Raw genomic sequence first — 19,382 nt, forward strand, 5'->3', positions numbered from 1 at the left:
TAACAAGAGCACCCCTGGGTTCAATTCCCAATAGCAAAAAAAAAAAAAAAAAAAAGACATGAAAACTCTTTAAAAGGGACTCTTTGGGGCCAGGAAAAAAAAAATTCCATGGAAAATATGATAACATGGCTTTATGACATCGTGACTTGTAATTATATGGGTTCAATTTATTTACTAATCCTCAGAGGTAACACTATTCCAATGAGATTTAAAGCCAGGAAACCAAAAATGCCTTAACCTTTTCTATGTCCTGAAATTATATATCTTCAAATATTGTAAGACCTCAAGTAGTTATGGAGGAAACCTAAACATCAGGTAAGTTATTTAAGAAGCTAGTGCAATAGTTTAGATAAGTGTTCCCAAAGGCCCATGTGTTAAAGGTTGCTCACTAGTTAGGTGAGGACTACTAGGAAGTTAGGATCCCATCCCTGTTCTCTTTCTCTTTCTCTCTCCCTCTCTTTTGCTTCCTAGCTGCCATGAGGAGAACAGGCCTCTTCTGCTATATGCCCCTGCCACGATGAACTGACACCGAAGGTTCAAAGCAACAGCCATGGACTGAAAATTCTGAAATCGTGAGCCAAAATAAACCTTTCCTTTTTTTATAAGTTGATTGTCTCAGATATTCTGTCACAGTGACAAAAAGTTGGCTAACAGCTAGGAAACCTGGGCTGGAGATATTATGCAATACAGAGTCTAAGATAAAATCAGCCTGTATATTTGAGATACTTTTGAGGAGCCAAACCGGTGTGATTTGGAGCAGGTATCACCCAACTAAGGTGAACATTCTCATAAGGACATTAAGAGGCAACAGAATGCTAGGGAGAAAGCAAAGATTTTAAGATATCTGGTTTAGGATCAGAGGCCCACCATTGTGTTATCTTGGTTCAAGTACATTCCAGCTTCCCTGTGCATCAGTTTCCTCATTCAGGACTACTGTGAGGAGAAAGCCCAGCAGAGATCTCAGTGCATAGAAAGTAGCAGACCCTCTCTGACCACTTAACTTTACCACACCTACTTTCAACACAAGGTGTCCCACATCTCATATACAGAGAAATGTTTCCAGGTCTGAAAAAGTATGTTGGAGAAATGAAAACAGAGACCTTCCTGACCAGTTCCTGGTATCTATACTTTCTTTCTTTTTCTTCTTATTTTTTGCAATACAGGTGTTGAACCCAGGTTCTCACACGTTAGAAAAGTGCCATACTTCTGAGCTACATCCCCAGCACTTTTTTTAAAAAAAATTTATTTTGAGATAGAGTCATGTAAAGCTGCTTAAGCTTGCCTCCAACTTGAGTTTTTCCTGCCTCAGACTCTGAAGTAGCTGGAATTATAGGCATGTGCCACCCCGCCTGGTTTGTATTTACATTTTCATAATCCTCGTCCAGACCATGATTATCTTTTTCCTATTTTCCCTGCTCTCTTTTTCTCAAGTTTTCTCTTGCTTCCTCATCATCCATGACAGACAGAATGGTCCTTTTAAAGAATAATTCAGGGTCTGGGATTGTGTCTCTGTGGTAGAGCGCTCCCCCAGCACATGGGAGGCACTGGGTTCAATCCTCAGCACCACATAAAAATAAATAAATAAAATTCTGCAATTTAGAATTAAGTTGAAACATATCATGGCTACCAGGTGTCCCATCATATCAACTGAGCTCTGCCTGCTTCTTTGACTATGCTCCTTCATTCTCTCCCTCACTCACAGAGCTTCAGCTTTACCTTCTTTCTGTCTCTACGGCACTCTGAATTCATTTCCTTCTTGAGCCTTTGTATGTGCTGTTCCCTGTTGTGCTGGGTTATGCAGTGTCAACTTGGTTGGGTGGGGATCAGTCCCTACTTGGGAAGCACTTAATTTGTTCTTTTTACTTGATTGACATATGCTTCACCCTATGCTTTCTTCTAGGCCTTTTCCAAATCAATCTCAACTATTATGACAGTCATCTAAGCTTATGTTCATTTCTAGCTTCAGCTTTCTTTTCTTTTTTTTATTTTAATTTTTTATTGTAAACAAATGAGATACATGTTGTTTCTGTTTGTACATGGAGTAACAGCATACCATTTGCGTAGTCATACATTTACATAGGGTAATGATGTTTGATTCATTCATTCTGTTATTTTTTCCCTTCCCCCACCCCTCCCACCCCTCTTTTCCCTCTATACAGTCCCTCCTTCCTCCATTCTTGCCCCCCTCCCACCCCCCATTATGTGTCATCATCCGCTTATCAGTGAGATCATTCGCCTTTTGGATTTTTGAGATTGGCTTATCTCACTTAGCACGATATTCTCCAATTTCATCCATTTGCCTGCAAATGCCATAATTTTAGCATTCTTTATAGCTGAGTGATATTCCATTGTATATATATACCACAGCTTCTTTATCCATTCATCAATTGAAGGACATCTAGGTTGGTTCCACAGTCTGGCTATTGTGAATTGAGCAGCTATGAACATTGATGTGGCTGTATCTCTGTAGTATGCTGATTTTAAGTCCTTTGGGTATAGGCCAAGGAGTGGGATAGCTGGGTCAAATGGTGGTTCTACTCCAAGTTTTCTAAGGAATCTCCACACTGCTTTCCAGAGTGGCTGCACTAATTTGCAGCCCCACCAGCAATGTATGAGTGTACCTTTTCCCCCACATCCTCTCCAACACCTATTGTTGCTTATATTCTTGATAATCACCATTCTAATTGGGGTGAGATGGAATCATAGAGTAGTTTTGATTTGCATTTCTCTTATTACTAAAGATGTTGAACATTTTTTCATATGTTTGTTGATTGCTTGTTGATCTTCTTCTGTGAAGTGTCTGTTCATATCCCTAGCCCATTTGTTAATTGGGTTATTTGTATTCTTGGTGTAGAGTTTTTTGAGTTCTTTATATCTTCTGGAAATTAGTGCTCTATCTAAAGTTTGAATGACAAAGATATTCTCCCACTCTGTAGGCTCTCTCTTCGCATTGCTGATAGTTTCCTTTGCTGAGAGAAAGCTATTTAGTTTGAATCTATCCCAGTTGTTGATTCTTGCTTTTATTTCTTGTGCTTATGGGAGTCCTGTTAAGGAAGTCTGATCCTAAGTCAACAAGGTGAAGATTTGGACCTACTTTTTCTTCTATAACAGCTTTTATTTTCTTGTCCTACTTCCTACCCCATCTAAGTGACACCTGCCCATACAAGATTCAAGTCCCACTTTTTCAAATCCCTCCTACAGTGCTCCTAGTCACACTGAAATCTGTGCCTGCCCTGTCCTAAAGACTTAAGAGTAGCTCTCTGATTAAAAAATTTGAATTATTTTCCTATACCAAGAAGTGATTTGTGCCATAACAGAGTTTAAACATTAGAAAGATTGATAAAGGACTCAGATTTAATCTGTAAACTGTTGTTTAGAATTATATACTAGCAATCTCTCCAGCAATTAATTTGGAGAAATCTATTTGCCCCCCCATTCTGGGGATTGAACCCAGAGCCCAAGTTATGCTAAACAGTTCTGTACTGTTGAACTATACCCTCAACTCAGCAAGAGGGCTTTTGACCCTACATTTTAAGGGTCTGAGTAAATCATAAAGGAACAGTCTCATCTAATTCTGAAAAAGATGATGGACAGGGACAATTGATAAAAGATTAAAGGGAGGGCTGGGGAGATAGCTCAGCTGGTAGAGTGCTTGGCTCGCAAGCACAAGGCCCTGAGTTCGATCCCCAGTACCGCAAAAAAAAAAAAAAAAAAAAAAAAAAAAAAAAAAAAAGAATTAAAGGGAAAAGTTTCAAGTTATACATAATCATTTGCTTTCTTTAAAAGTTTTCTATATGTAAGCCAGGCATGGTGGTGTACTCCTGTGATCCCAGCGACTCAGGAGGCTGAGGCAGGAGAATCACAAGTTTGAGGCCAGGCTCAGCAACTTAGCCCCTAAGCAACTTAAAGAGATCCTGTCTCAAAATGAAAAATAAGTAGGGCTGGGGATGTGGCTCAGTGGTAAAGTGTCCCTGGTACCAAAAACAAAAATAAAACAGGTTTTCTATATACACATAAAGAAATCATGTCCCTTAAATATAGTATACTGTTTCAAGTTGACTGTTTTAATAAAAATTTTTTTTTTTATTTTTTGCTTAAAAAGGAAGCAGGGGCTGGGGTGGGGACGATTGCTGGTATCACCATTTCTGAGATACTAGGTCTTCACCTTAGCCTTATGTAAACACCTTAGGACCAGTAGGGATAGCCAATCACCATAACCTTTCTTTAACCTTCAGAATAGACAAACTGAACCTTGGGAAGGAGAAACTGTCAAGGGTCCAGGGGGTTCTGGGAGAGAAGGGGGAACTCAATTCAGGACCAGTTGTTCTGAATGCTTGATTTATTTCTTAAAAGAAATTATGGGAGCTAGGATTGTAGAACACTTGCCTAGCATGTGTGAGGAGCTAGGTTTGATTCTCAGCACCACATGTAGATAAATGAATAAATAAAGGTCCATCAACATCTAAATGTATATATTTTAAAAAAGAAGTTATAGAGGCTGGAGTTGTGGCTCAATGGTAGAGCCCTTGCCTGGCATGTGTGAGGCCCTAGGTTTGATACTCAGCATCACATTTAAGTAAATAAAATAAAAGATCCATTGACAACTAAAAAAAAATATTTTAAAAAGAAAAAAGATATTACGGATCTTTAAGCCCATCTCACCAAAACTCATGTTATTTGTATTATAGAAGAACAGATTTCTTCCTGATACTGTGTGTATAAACATATATATATATATATATATATATATATATATATGGAGGCAAACATGGCTTATAAGCAAAGAAAGAGGCAAATTACAGACATATGTTCTTTCCCTTTGTTGTAATTTGTTTTAACTTGTTTTCTGAAAAGAGACCCACAGATCCTCACATATCTTGCCTAAAATTTAAAAAATAATAGTCACAGCCTACTATGTTTCTCATGAGATGAAAAAATTATACAGTGCTGTAGGAGGATTTGGGGCCCTTGGTGGTAATTTTATTAATAGTTTCCTATAACAACAAAAATTAGGAATACCCAAATGCAACCACATTAATAGTCCTTCCTTAGTCTAAAATTAATCTAGCAGTAATAGCAAAGCTTATAGAACAAGGTGGTAAACAGTGTTAGCTTCATCTGGCACCCCCAAGAAATCGGGTAGAAGGATAGGGCAAGACTTGGTTTCTGTTAATATGGGATTAAACTTCAGCAAAATGTGCAGTCGTCTATCTACAAAGGGACCAGTTATTGACTCCCTATTCATAAAATCATCACCTATTTTTAAAAATTAAGTAAAAAGAGAAAACCAAAACGTTTTTACCCTTTAAAGTGTTATGATAGACACAGACATTTAAAAAAAAAAATCAGTGGTTTTGAGAAACATTTTTACTTTAAGAATTTGGATGTGGTGTATAAAACCACATTTGTTTTTTGGTTTTATATAAAACCAAAAAACAAAACAAAGTGAAAATCAAGCAAACAAGTCCTTCACACCCTCAAAAAAACAAAAAACAAAAACAAAAACAAAAAACAAAAAATAGTGATGGAGGAACTAGACCTGGACCCCATAAAGTCTGGGATTGATAGAGTTACACAGAGGCTGTCCCTATAGTTTACGCTGCCCACAGGGAAAAAAGAAATAGATGGCCTTGTGCAAAAACTCAAAGTAAATATGGAGGAGAGGGGAAGAGGGAGGAAAAAGAAGAACAATGAAAAATGAAATTAGCTTTGGAAAGGATTCAAGTTACTTCTGTCAGTTTCCTGTTTGCCTGTGGTCATTTGTTCAGTGGTATGATTTTCTTGTTAAAAAGAGCACAATCTCCCTCTAGTGGATGATCTAACAATTTTTTTAAACAATATCTTTTAAACAGGAGGGAATTAACACTTGCCTGGCTTTTCTGAACATACTCAATATTATTGGTTTCAAGAGAGGCAATAACTAGAATTCACATGTTAGTCTCTTCCTGATTCTGAAGTAAATTTTGTCAGTGTATATCCAAGATATTTTAAGGTTTTGTTTTCTATCACATAATTGAAGCATTGGAATAGACTTTAGAGATTATCCACCTATTCATTCATTCCACAAATATTAACTGATTACCTGCTGTGTGCCATGCATTTCTCCAAGTGTTGAGGATACAGCAGTGAACAAAACAGAAAGTCTTCATTAAACTCTTATTCTAGTGCATACAGGCAAAAAATGACTAAATTAGTAAATATATGATATGCAGAGATTGGTAAGGGCTATGAAGAAAAAAGAAAGAGAGGAAGGGAGTGTTGAGTGGGAGGAGAGCTGGGAGATTAGGTTCATTGTCATTGAGAGACTTTGAAAAGTTGAGAGAACAAGACGCGTGGTGTTTCAGTTAGAGGAAACAGCAAGCACAAAGGCCCTGAAGCTTGAGAAATTCAAGGATGCTAGGAGTCTTTCTGAGCAAAGATGGCAAAAGAGAGAGTGATGGAAATGGAACCTAGAGAGGTAATTTGAGATCAGATCATATAAACCCATTGTCTCACTGTGGGTTGCTATAACAAAGGACTGCAGACTGAGTGACTTAAACAACAAACATTTTCTGTCAGTTCTGTAGGCTGGGAACTGGCTATCTGTAAATCAAGAGGAGGATTTGCAGATAGCCAGCTTCTTGTATCTTCACGTGGCAGAGATCAGAGAGAGGAAGCAAGCACTGTCTCTTTCTATGAGGGCATTAAGCCCAATCTGAGGGCTTCTGACTTATTTACCCTCTTGACCTAGTTACCTCTCAAAGGCCACACCTCTTACTACCATTCCATTGGGCCTAGGATTTCAACACATGAATTTGGGTGTGTGATAGGACATGCAGTCCATAAAAGCCTCTATGTCCCTGAAGAACTTCAGCATTTTCTGAGTTAGAAAGGAAACTGGAGGAGTTCCCTCACACATTTAAGGATCCCTAAGACTACAATGCATAAATGCCAAGGGAAGTAGAGATCAGTTAACCAAATATATTTCTAAGAGAAGAGGCCAAATATATCTAAGGCTACTGGTAAGATAAATAAAAAAATATTTAGCAATGTGAAGGTAATTGGTAATTTTTTAATTAATTTTTAATTTGTTCTAATTTGTTGTACATGACAGTAGAATGTATTTATACATTTTGATAGATCATACATAAATGGAGTGTAATCTCTCATTTTTCTGATTATACATAGTATACGATCACATCGGTCATAGAATCATATGAGTACATGGGATAATAATGTCTGCTTCACTCTCATTCCTACCCCCATGCTCCCTCCCCTCTCTTCACTCCCCTCTTCCTAATATATAGTAACTCTGTTATTTCCTATCCCCACCCCACTTATTGTGAATTAGTATCTGCATACCAGAGAAAACATTTGGTCTTTGGTTTTGGGGATTTGGCTTATTTTGCTTAGCATGATATTCTCCAGTTCCATCTATTTACCAGCAAATGACATAATTTCATTTTTGTTTAAAACTGAGTAATATTCCATCATATACAGATATACCACATTTTCTTTTTCCATTCATCAGTTCAAGGACACCTAGGTTGGTTCCATAGTTTAGCTACTGTGAATTGAGCTGCTATAAACATTGATGTGGCTGTGTCACTGTAGTATGTTGATTTTAAGTCCTTTGGGTATAAACCCAGGAGTGAGATAACTGGATCAAATGATGGTTCCATTCCAAGTTTTCTGAGGAATCTCTCTGCTTTCCATAATGGTTGTACCATTTTTAATTCCCACCAGCAATGTATGAGTGTACCTTTTCCCCCACATTCTTACTAACATTTGTTGTTCCTCGTATTCTTGATAATTGCCATTCTGATTGGAGTAAGATGAAATCTAAGAGTAGTTTTGATTTGCATTTTCTAATTGCTAGAGAAGTTGAACATTTTTTCGTATATTTGTTGATCAATTGTATATCTTCTTCTGCAAAGTGTCTGTTCAGTTCCTTAGACCATTTTTTGATTGGGTTGTTTTTTTGGTGTTAAGGTTTTCTTTTTTCTTTTTTTTAGTTTAATTGGTGATTTTGATTTTAAAAAAACAGCTGGAAGTGTAGGTCAGTGGGATAGTGCTTGCTTATCATGCACTAGGCTCTGGATTTTATCCCCAGCACTGCGAAAAACAAAACAATACAATTTTAATGGAATGGTAGAAGCAAAAGACTGGCAAGTTTCTTAAAAGTTGAACATAAACCTACCATATGATCCAGTCATCCCACTCCTAGGCACTTCTCTTTAATAAGAGAAGTGAAAATATGTCCACATACAGACTTGAACGTAAATGTTCATAACCCAAAACAGGAAACCTTCCAATAGCCAACAACAGGAGGATGGATAAACAAATTGTTGTTTGTCTATATGATGGAATATTGCTTAGGAATAAAAGGAGAGCCAGGTGCAGTGATAATAATGCGTATAATTCCAGCTACTTGCGAGTCTTAGGCAGGATTCCAGGTACCAATCCAGTGTGGGCAACTTAACAAGACTTTCTCTCTAAATAAAAAATAAGAAGGGTAGTATATATAGCTCAATAGCAGAGTGCCTGAGTTCAATCCCAAATACTATGAAAAAAAAGAAGGAATGAAGTATTGGTACACATAACATGAATGCATTTCAAAATAATAGCTCAGTGAAAGAAGCCTGACACAAACTAAAGTGATGCTAGAGTATATGTACTATGTGATTTGTATAAAATTCTAGCAAATGCAAACTTGCCTCTGGTGACAGAAAGCAGATACCTGTTTGTCTAAAAAACTTTTGGGAATGATTGATATAATCATTATCTTGACTATGATAATGGTCTCATGGGTGCATACATATGTAAAAACTCATCAAATTGTACAATTCATGGGCAGTTTCTTATACATCAATTATTCATTTGTAAAACTGTAAAATAAATAGACAAACAGATAATTATAAAACAGAAAGAGGATATGGAGAGAATGGTTATGGGGTACAGGAATATAGTTAGAAAGAATGTTCTATAGCACAATAGGATAACTATAGTTGATAATAATTGATTATTCCTGCAGCTAGTAGAGAGGAAATTTTTTTAAGATTTGAGGATTGAAACCAGGACTTTATGCATGCTAAGTAAGCACTCTAACACTGATCTACATCTCAGCCCCAAATAGAGAAATTTGAATATTTCCAGCACAAAGAAATGATAATTTTCTGAGTTGATAGGTATGCCAGTTACCTTGATCTAATGAGTAAACACTGGATACATGTTTGAATTGTCATACTATACCCCATAAATATGTAGGATTATTATGTCAATTAAAAATAACTATTTAAAATAAATAAATAAATATTAAAGAAACTAAGGCTGAAATCTCATAGAGAATCAGAGATGTTGGCTTTAGATAGGCTCAGGAATATTTCATTCTTTCGTGATGTGAATTCAAAAAATCCATCATTCCAGAGATTATTGCTTTGGATAAGGTTAAATGAATAAAGGAGGTATATTTAGCATCAATTTAAAAGTATTTTAATTATCATAAGGTCATATGGCAAGTATAATAAAACCATGAGGCTGGCATGCAAATTGGCTTTGTTCAACACCCTCATGGAAATATTTCCTAAGGAATGACCTTAAGTTCTTTTTTTAACATTTCACTGAAAATATTTCATTGACCTTTTGGACAGAAATGGGAATTTATTTGCCAGGAAGGATCGTACTTCTGCGAAAACCAGTGCATGGCCTCCACTTTGTGATTCTATTGGGCCCCAGTGCAGCCTGTCCTGTGCTTCTTGTCTGCGATGCTGAAACCTGGTCTATCCAGCACCACACAGAAATCCAGACTGTAGATATCAATGCCTGGATCATATTTGATGCCCCGATCGATGTGTTCCTGCATCTCAAAACCAAAGTTGCCAGTATGTGAAAAGTTATTTTTCCTTAATTCATACTCCTGTGCCTTTAGACCTTTCTCCAGGATATCTTCTGCCTTGGCCCCATAAACAGTGTAGTGAACAGCAATCTTTTCATTTCTCCTGTTGCCAAAGGATCTGACAGTGTATCTAGCTTTGGAAAGCACAGGAGTCTGGCCTGTGAACTGCTCCAACACCTTGGCATCGTGGTCAGTCTTTCTTAATTCTCCCCAACACAGATGGTGTGGTAGAGCTTGTAGATGCAAAATTTCCTCATAGGGTTCTCCTTTTCGCCTTGATCCACTATGATGGGGTACAGGAAGACAGAGTAGAGCCCCTTAAGTTCTTAAGTTACACTAATAAACATATAGAGATCATTACCTCTTCCAATTGAATTTCTTTTTCCTGTATGCATCCCTTCATATAAACCCTCTATATATTCTTCAAGACATGTTAAATACAACAATCTTCATGAAATCCTTTTTTATTTCTCAAAACAAGACCTCTCCTTCTTCAAGACTTTATTGTGCCCAGCCAAAAGACTTTACTTTTCAACTTCCCTTGTAAAATTGGCCAGATCACTAAGTTCTGACTGATGAGATATATACAGAAGCATTATGTTGTTGAAACTTAAATTATACTAATAGCACCTAGCCTAGTGTCTGACATATAAATTGTGCTAAATAAAAGTTTGTGATGTGGTTTGAATGTTTTATTCATAAGTCACATTTTGGTAATGTGGTAAAAATTCATAGTACATAAACTCATAATTTTGACAATTTTTGAAAATAATTTAAACATATTTTGTACTGCGAATGCTTCTTTTTTCAATATAGATTAACCAAAAACTGTTAAATCTATGATTTTTTTTTTATGGTAGTCGGATTGAACCCAGGGCTGAGCTATATCCCTAGTCCCACCTTTTAAAAACGTTTTTGAAACAGGGTCTCACTAAGTTGCCAGGCTATCCTCTAACTTATCTTACCATTCTTCTACCTCAGCCTCCTGTGTAGTGGGGTTTACAGGCAAGTACCACCATACCTGGCCATGGATGATGTTTTAATAGAAGATTTATTGCTTACATTTATTTCATAATAACTTCTCAGGTATTAGATTCAACAATTAATAAAATAGCTATTCTCCAAAACCAATTAAGTAACAAATTGTCTTGTGCAGTGTTTTTTTTTTTTTATTTTGTTTGTACTCAGATATGATTAGATAATCGTCTTGTTTCAGATTCATTCTACTATAGTTACAGGTGACCTTGACTGAAGTTGGTGTTCTGTGAAACTGCTTAGGTTAAGCAAGAGAACAACCTGGTCTTGCTGTTAGGGCAGATCAGTTACAACCAAACAGGTTGTTTTTCCCTTTCTCCTCTAGTTATAACCAGGCTGCCTGGATTGAAATCCTGAGTTCCTTAACAGTTCTGAACTTTGGCAGTCAACCTCCCTGAGCCTGTTCCCTTAACTGCAAAATGGAGATAAATAGTGCCTATTTTAAAGGGATGCTCTTAGGATTAAATGCTATGAGAGAAGACTTTGAACAGTGCCGGGCACAGGGTAGGTAATAGTATATTTTTGTATTAACAACACCCTGTCTCATTCATTCATTCAGCCAACCCATATTTACTTAGATATATTTTGGGACTGTAGAAATTTATTCACTCTTTAAATTACCAGCATCTGAATTTAAAACTCTGACTGAAGAATGTTTGCAGAAGTTATAATAGTGGTTGATATTTAAAGACAGGTTAATCTTCATTTTTCAGTCAATCAGCATGCTCAGTAGTTCATTCATTACGTGTCCTTTTCCTTTGGATCACAATGAGTTGAAACACTCCAAACCAAAATAAAAACAAATAGTGACCAAAAGAACTATTTTACGTCTCTCTTTGCTCCTTTCCCCCTCTCCAAATCCAGCTACTGCTATCTGTATCAGCCTTTATGGTTTTCGGGGTTTTTTTTGTTTTGTTTTTTGTTTTTTGTTTTCTTTCTTTCTTCTAGTTTCTAACATTGAATTATTAATCCTCATTTGTCTGGTTCATAAGAATGTTCCGATGATGCTCACGTATGTGGGGGAAAAAAGAAAAAGAAAAATCTTTACAATTCAGATCGTTTCAGAGACGTTTGTTTGGTCCTTAATAGTAGCGGTTGCCCAAGGGAAGTGAGAAATCACCTGTCAAAACCCTACAAAGCATTTCCGCGGTACGAGTAAGTGTGGCACTCTGAGGCTCCCATAGCTCGCCTTCAGAAGCGCTGTGGTGCCTCGCGCTTAGCCTCCCCGGGCTGTTTCCGGCGATACTCGGAAGCACGAGTTCAGGCCCCAGCTGCGACTGAGTGGCTGCTGGCGGCTGCGTGAGCCGCCTTGGAACTGCTGCAGGGGAAGTCAGTCTACAGCCAACATGTCCAGCAGAAACAACAACAAGCTGCCCAACAACCTGCCGCAGTTGCAGAATCTGATCAAGCGGGACCCGCCTGCCTACATCGAGGAGGTGCGAGTGGGGCAGTGTTAAACGTGTTCCCTCCATGTCAGCTGCGGTCCATGTCACCCTCCATGTCACCCTCCCTGAATGTAGGCGCGGCAAACACTAGAGGCCTGGGCACGTTGGGTGGACAGACCAGCGCGGGAGGCGCGGAGGAGCCGGGGTCCTGGCGCTGCGTGTGCTGTTAGGTTAGGGGTATCTGTGGGGGAGAAAACGGGGAGGAACATGCCGTAGGGTTCGTTTTCCACCTGTTGGTAATGTGCTATCCCTTTGAGTTTTCTACCTGAATCGTGGACCTCGCTACCACGAAACCGTCCTTCATTTTATCTCAGTTTATCTGGCGGCCTCACTGAGGTGGAGAGACAGAGGACCTGCCCCCATCCTCCATCAGGTTTCTCAGCTTTTCAGAAACTCCTAACATGAATTAGTGGTAACACTTGATAAATCGTATATTGAAATGCTTTCGACTGATGTCAGCTTTGTGCCTTGACTGTGCCTGGAAGAAGTCGGGGAGTTATCAAATGCTAGGGACAGATCAGGAGCTTAGTGTACCTTGGTAAGCCAGGATTCAAACTCATTGGACCTGGATGAATGAATTGTGAATATTTAAAGCTGTTTGAGCTGAGGAAATGAAAGTGGTGATTATTATATACTATTAACTAATATAATTACACACATAAGCTTTAGATTATGATTTGCAACCTATTTTAATGCACCTGTGTTGATTTCATTGAAATATTTCTGAATTGAAAACTTAGGACTTAATGGGGGAAAGCACTGTACAATCATTGACAATAAGTTGAAAGCCTATATAATTCTGTATTTAATAGTTGATTTCACAACTATTAAGTTTTGGTTCTGTTGTTGACCAATTAATTGTGTAACCAAGAAAGGTTAATCAATGAACCTATGTGTATGTCTTATTATGTGAGGAGATAATAACTGCCTCTTTTATTCATTTAAATATACATGGAAATCCACACATTGCCCCTGGTATGTGTCAATGTAATTCTAACCTTAGGGATACAGTGTTAAACAAAGCAAATGAGAGCTTTCTTCCCTTGGTCTTACATTGTAGTTAAGGTAGACTTATAGTGGTAAGGATTGTGAAGAAAGTAAAACTGCATAGGAATTTGTTAGAGGCTGCTGATTTTGATTCTATAAACAAATAAAGCTTTTCTGTAGTGGTGATATTGAACCAGTCAGGTCAAAAGCATCATAGACAGAAAACTTAGGAAGTTCAGAAGCTCTTGGTAAAAAAGAAGTGGAGAGGAAGAAAGTATAGCTAAAGTGTAATGAGCACAGAAGAGGACAGAGGGAAATACAGGGCTATTTAAACCATGGTGGACTGTATAGATTTTATACTTTGTGCTTTGGGGAGCCATTGAAGAGTTTTTAAGCAGGGAAGTTACATGATCTGATGTATATTTTTAAAAAGTACTCTGAAGGTTATGTATAGAATGATTGTAGAGGGGTAAGACTTGAACTAGGGTAACTAGTCATGGCTATTGGAATAGTGCCAATGGAATTATCAACAGAATTAGAACAGATTTGAATTAGTCTACATGGATGTAGAGCAAGTAGTACTTCCTTGCTTTCTCGTGGAGGGGATATAAAGGAGAGGGTAAAAGAAAGAACAAAGAATGATTCAGGTTTTGTTCTTTTTTTTTTTTTTTTTTTTTCCCTGCACCCAATAGGTGATAGTGCCGCTTACTGAAGTTCATTCATTTGACAAATGTTATTGATTACTGGTTGTGTGCTAGGCATAGTGCTGGACACTGGGACTGTGGTATAAAAATCCTATCCTCACTAGATTGCATTATAGTAGGAGGAAACATAAAATGGCAAGGAATATTTAGTTTCGTAAATAATGGTAAGTGCTGTAAAAGAAAGTAAAATGGGAAAGTGCCCTCAAGTAACTACCTAAAGGGGTAAGGGAGAGCTGCGTATATATTTAAAGGAGGAGCATTCTAGGCAGAAGGAATAGCAAATATAAAAACCCTAGGATAGGAATGTGCCTGGTAAGTTTGAGGAACCTAAAGGAGGCCATTATAGCTCTAAATGGATAATGAGGAAGGGGAGAATAATTGGAGGTGAGTGGAGCTTAGTCTTATAGAGCCTGACTGTTTTTAAGAACTTTAGATTTTGCTTTGAGTGAAATGGAAGCCTTTTGGGCAGAGGAATTCATGAACAGTCTTATATGAGACCAGGATCAATGTAGCTTGTTTTGAGGATAGATTATATTGTAGGAAGGCAAAGGTAGAAGCAGAGATACAGTCAATAAGCCATTGAAATTATCTACAGCAAAAAATGATGCTGACTTTGACCAGGGTGGTAATAGTGGAGTAAGTGAGAAATGATCTAATAAGTGGACAATGCCCCAGGGAGTCCCAACATTTAGAGGCTAGTGAGTTGCTGAGAAACTAGCAAAAAAAAAAAAACAACTGTACTGGAAGCCAAGTATCAAAGGTGTTCCTGCAATGAGGGAGAGACCAAGAAATGTGAGATCCTGATGAATCAAATAAGATAAAGACTTCCAGTGTCATTAAATCTAGCAACATCAATGTCATTGGTTACCCTGATAGGAGCAGTTTGGGTGGAAGAATGAGTGCAGAAATCTGGTTACAATAGGTTTAAAGGCAAGTGAAGTATGATCCTTTTTATATGAAATGTCCAAAATAGGTGAATCCATAGAGACAAAAGTAGACTAGTGGTTGCCAGGGTCTGCGGGTAAGGAGAATAGGAAATAACTGCTAATGCATAGGAGTTTCTTTTTATGGTGAAAAGTTTTCTGGAATTAGATAGTTGTATGACCTTGTGAATATATTAAAAACCACTAAATGTTGTATCCTGAAGGCTAACTCTATGTACATGAATTATATCTCATTTTTTAAAAAGGAAAGCAATTAGATAAGTATGGACATTTCACTTTTGCACACTTTATTTTTATTTTGAGAAAGATCTTGCTGATTTGCTTAGGGCCTCACTAAGTTCCTGAGTTTGGCTTTAAACTTGTGATCCTCCCACCTTAACCTTCTGATCCCCCAGGATTACAGCTGTGTGCCACTGTGTCCAGCCTGGACAATGTAGGAGTTTTTCTGAAAAGAAGAGAGGGGAGCCAGGTGTGGTGGCATATAACTGTAATCCCAGCTACTGAGGAGACTGAGGCAGGAGGATTGTAAGTTCAAGACCAGCCTGGGAAACATAGCAAGACCCTGGCTTGAAATAAAAAATCAAAAGGGTTACGGCTGTAACTCAGTGGGAAAGCACTGCTGGGTCAATCCCCAGTACTGCAGGGGAAAAAAAAGGGGGACAGGGAGAGAGAAATGGAGTGGCAGCCAGAGAGTGAAGTGGAATCCAAAGAGTTTCTCATAAGATGGTAGAAATAAAAGCATCTCTATTCTACTAATGGGGTAAAACTTGACATAAGATTGAAAACTGGTAGTGGGGACTGGGGACAGTTAAGGAAAAAGTATCAATCTGGATGGATACCAGAGCTCTTAAGGGGTTTAAGAAGTGAAGAGGACACGTACTAACTCAGCCGTGGTGGAAGAAAATGATGTAGCACTGTGTCAGGAGAACTGTGGCCTCCACAGAGTATCAGAATAACTTGACTCTCTTAAAAGATTTAAATGCCTTGGCCCTACCCCAAGAGTTTTGGGATACTACTGATATGAACATTTTAGTGAGTAGGTTGAGGGAGAGCCTGGGAGACGTGTGCTTTTGCAGAACTCATAAAGAACAGATTTAGATTAGTCTTGATCATTTCAAGGCAGAAAAATAGCAGTAGCTGGGCTGTGGGTAGGGGAAAGGAAGAATTGGGGTAAGGATTTTGTAAGGAGCCTAAAGAGTTCTGGGGCCTTTTCCTCACTCCTGTTCAATGGATGTATGGAGTTAAGAGAGAGATGGTCTTATTTGAAACTTGTAGGTATTATATAGGTCTGCCTTTTGATTCCCACACTTGGTAAAAGCTGGTAAATGGACACCTAGGAATTTTTTAGGGAAACAACATAACTTTGTTTTTAATTTTAAAAATTTGTTCTAATTGGTTATAGATGACAGTAGAATGCATTTTGACACGTTGTACACAAATGGTACATAACTTCTTCCTCTGAACAACATAACTCTTTAAGACATCTTTTAGACATCTAAACAGATATTAGATAGGAAAATGGATATGAAAATTTGGAGTTCACTGAATCATATAGGGCTGAGCTGATGATAAATGTGTATTTTCTGTATGTATATGTCTCTCACACATATACACAGTTTAAAAACATCAACTATGGGAAGCTAGGGATGTAGTTCATTGGTACAGCACTTGGCTAACGTGTTATCCCCTGAGTTCAAAGCCTAGCACCACAGAAACAAAACAACAAAAAATTAAAAAACAAAATGAAACATGGACTATGGAAGGAGAGTAGGTATAGGGCATGGAATTGAGACCTGACTCTCCAGTTCCAACATTAGACTATTGGGTTGTTAGAACTAAATGCAATGGAATGAATAATGTACATCATGAGGTTAGCACATAGTAAGTGCTGAATAAGTGGAAGCTATGTAATTTCCCTGTGTCTCTTGCCCTTGGCTCTTTTATTTATTTATTTATTTTTTATTTTTTACAGACTGCGTTTTGATTCATTGTACACAAATGGGGTACATCATTTCGTTTCTATGGTTGTACTTGATGTAGATTCATACCATTTATGTAATCATACATGTACATAGGGTAATGATGTCTATCTCGTTCCACCATTTTTCATACCCCCCCCCATTTCCCTCTACATAACCTTGGCTCTTAATACATCCTGTCTAGAACTTAGTGTATATTTAAAAGAAGAGAAGAATTTTTGATTAGAGAATTTCATTTACTTGAAATACACTTTACATTTTCTGTCCTGGTATTTTTCTGCTGGCTTGAGTGCTTTCCAAACATGGACAATGTTGTAGGGGTCATTTAGATAGTAAGGGGCAGAACGGGGCCAGAATCTAAGTGTTTGACTGTTGTTTATTATACTTTATACTATACTGCCTAACTTTCTAATGAAAATTCTAAGGAAAAGATCTTTAGATTATCTCTGATGTCCTTAGGTTTTTCCAAAACTCATTTAGAAGAATGTAGGTAAGGAGAAAGAAGTGTTTTTATATACTTAAATGCATTTTTTCTCCATGCTACTGTCAAAGACTTTACTAAATAGTTTTTCATTCTATACTGAGATAGTCAGTCATGTAATTGAATGTGACAAACTCAAATTTTATTTTTTCTACAGTTTCTCCAGCAGTATAATCACTACAAATCCAATGTGGAGATTTTCAAGTTACAACCAAATAAACCCAGCAAAGAACTGGCAGAGCTGGTGATGTTTATGGCACAGGTGAGAAGATAATTTTCGAATAAAACAAAGATCAATGTTACTCACTTTTACAGAATATTTTTTCAATAATACTCAACTTCTTTCCATTCCAAAGTGGAAACTTAAGTTTTTCTAAAACTTTCCCTTTTTCATAGATTTTATTTTCTTCCTATGATGAGTTGGAGGATTTGCTAGGTCTTTTCACAGAATCAACCGCAACCAAACTGTCAAACTATTTTTTTCAAATTCATCATTAATCAGGTTCTTAATGATGTCATGAATATTATACAAAGATTATAGGAACTATGAGAATGGCAGGAGAAATAGCATGTAGGAAAAACGTGGTGATTTGGAATCATCTGCCTTTGTGAAATAGCCTCTTACTCTCCTTTTGCAGAACATCTTAAATCTGTGCATCTCAATTTTAGAAACTTCAGAAAGCCTTTGCTCTGTTATAGATTGGTCACTGCTACCCAGAACATCTAAGTAACTTCCCTCAAGAACTGAAAGATCTTCTCTCCTACAATCATAATGTCTTGGATCCAGATCTTCGAATGGTAGGAAAAGTTTTTGGATCAATAAACTGTACTGTGTTTATGCGTGCATGTAATAATGTATTTAAATGAAGATAGGCTCTCAGCTAAACATCTTTTTAAAATGTCAATCAGAATGGTCACCCTTTCCTTGAAATTCCTCTAGGTTCTCACTTATACTTACAATATAATTCAAACTTATCATCATGGCCTATTAAGTTCCTACTTGTGCTCTGCTTCCTACCTGTGTTTGTCCTCTCATCTCCTTTTCTGCTATGCTCCTCTCTGATTTGTTCTTCCATCATGCTATCCCTGCTGTGGCGCTCTTCTCCCTGTTTTGAATAGGTGATTATTTCATATGCTTGAAGAACCTTAATTACAACATGTAGTTTTTATATAATACTTAAGTCAGTAAAGTTATCCATTAAATGACCATTTTGAGCATTTAAATGTTGTCACCGAAGTGATTGATCCTAGGTCCTGGGTAAGATCCCTTATACCAACCTTTGTACCCGTTTTACCTACGAGCTATGAATATCAATTGCTGATTCCATCCCCCCCCCCCACCCCCCTGCCCCAGCCATACTCTAGGGCATGGTCCCCAGCTAAATGAAAGTTGTAGATCTGGGAGGTTGTGCTCCCAGCTGATTGTCATGAGCTATAAAACCCAACTCATGTTGGATATGACTGTGTTGCAAATTATACTCCAGGGCTTCTCTGTGATTGGATGAAAGGTAGTCTCCAGCCAAAGACACATCCTTGTTTGGTTTTTCTTTTGTCTACCCTTATTCTGCTCTCTTCACTTCCCTTTTGAGAGCACTCATCCACAAGTGACTTACAATAAATCATACTCTGCTTTTAGGGGACCCAAGGTAAGGCATTTCAAATTAAATATATCTGCCTCTCAAATACCTTTATATCAGGTACTTAACAAAAAATAATTGTGAACACAAAGCATACTAATATCCTATGCCAAAACTTGTAAAAATATTTTAAGTTTATAGAGTCAACTTTGTTCTTACTCTTTTTATTTTTTATTTGTTCTTTTTAGATATATGTGACAATAGAGTGTATTCTGATAACTTATTCTAATTAGATCCCATTCTTGTGGTTGTACATGATGTGGACTTTTACTGGTAACTTTGTTCTTTCCTAATGT

General features: G+C 37.5%; 1 protein-coding gene across 1 annotated transcript in view; it reads left to right on the forward strand.

Moving 5' to 3' along the window:
- The first annotated feature begins 12,144 nt into the window (after positions 1-12,144).
- Positions 12,145-19,382, forward strand: part of SDAD1 (SDA1 domain containing 1) — a 37,486-nt gene continuing 30,248 nt past the window's right edge. The window contains exons 1-3 of the mRNA XM_079152719.1: positions 12,145-12,345; positions 17,607-17,711; positions 18,149-18,247. Of these exons, the coding sequence (XP_079008845.1) occupies positions 12,256-12,345; positions 17,607-17,711; positions 18,149-18,247 (294 nt within the window). The 5' untranslated portion in view covers positions 12,145-12,255. The remainder of the gene's footprint in view (positions 12,346-17,606; positions 17,712-18,148; positions 18,248-19,382) is intronic.

The sequence above is a fragment of the Sciurus vulgaris genome, assembly GCF_902686455.1.
Source record: "Sciurus vulgaris genome assembly, chromosome: 9".
Classification (NCBI taxonomy): Eukaryota; Metazoa; Chordata; class Mammalia; order Rodentia; family Sciuridae; genus Sciurus; species Sciurus vulgaris.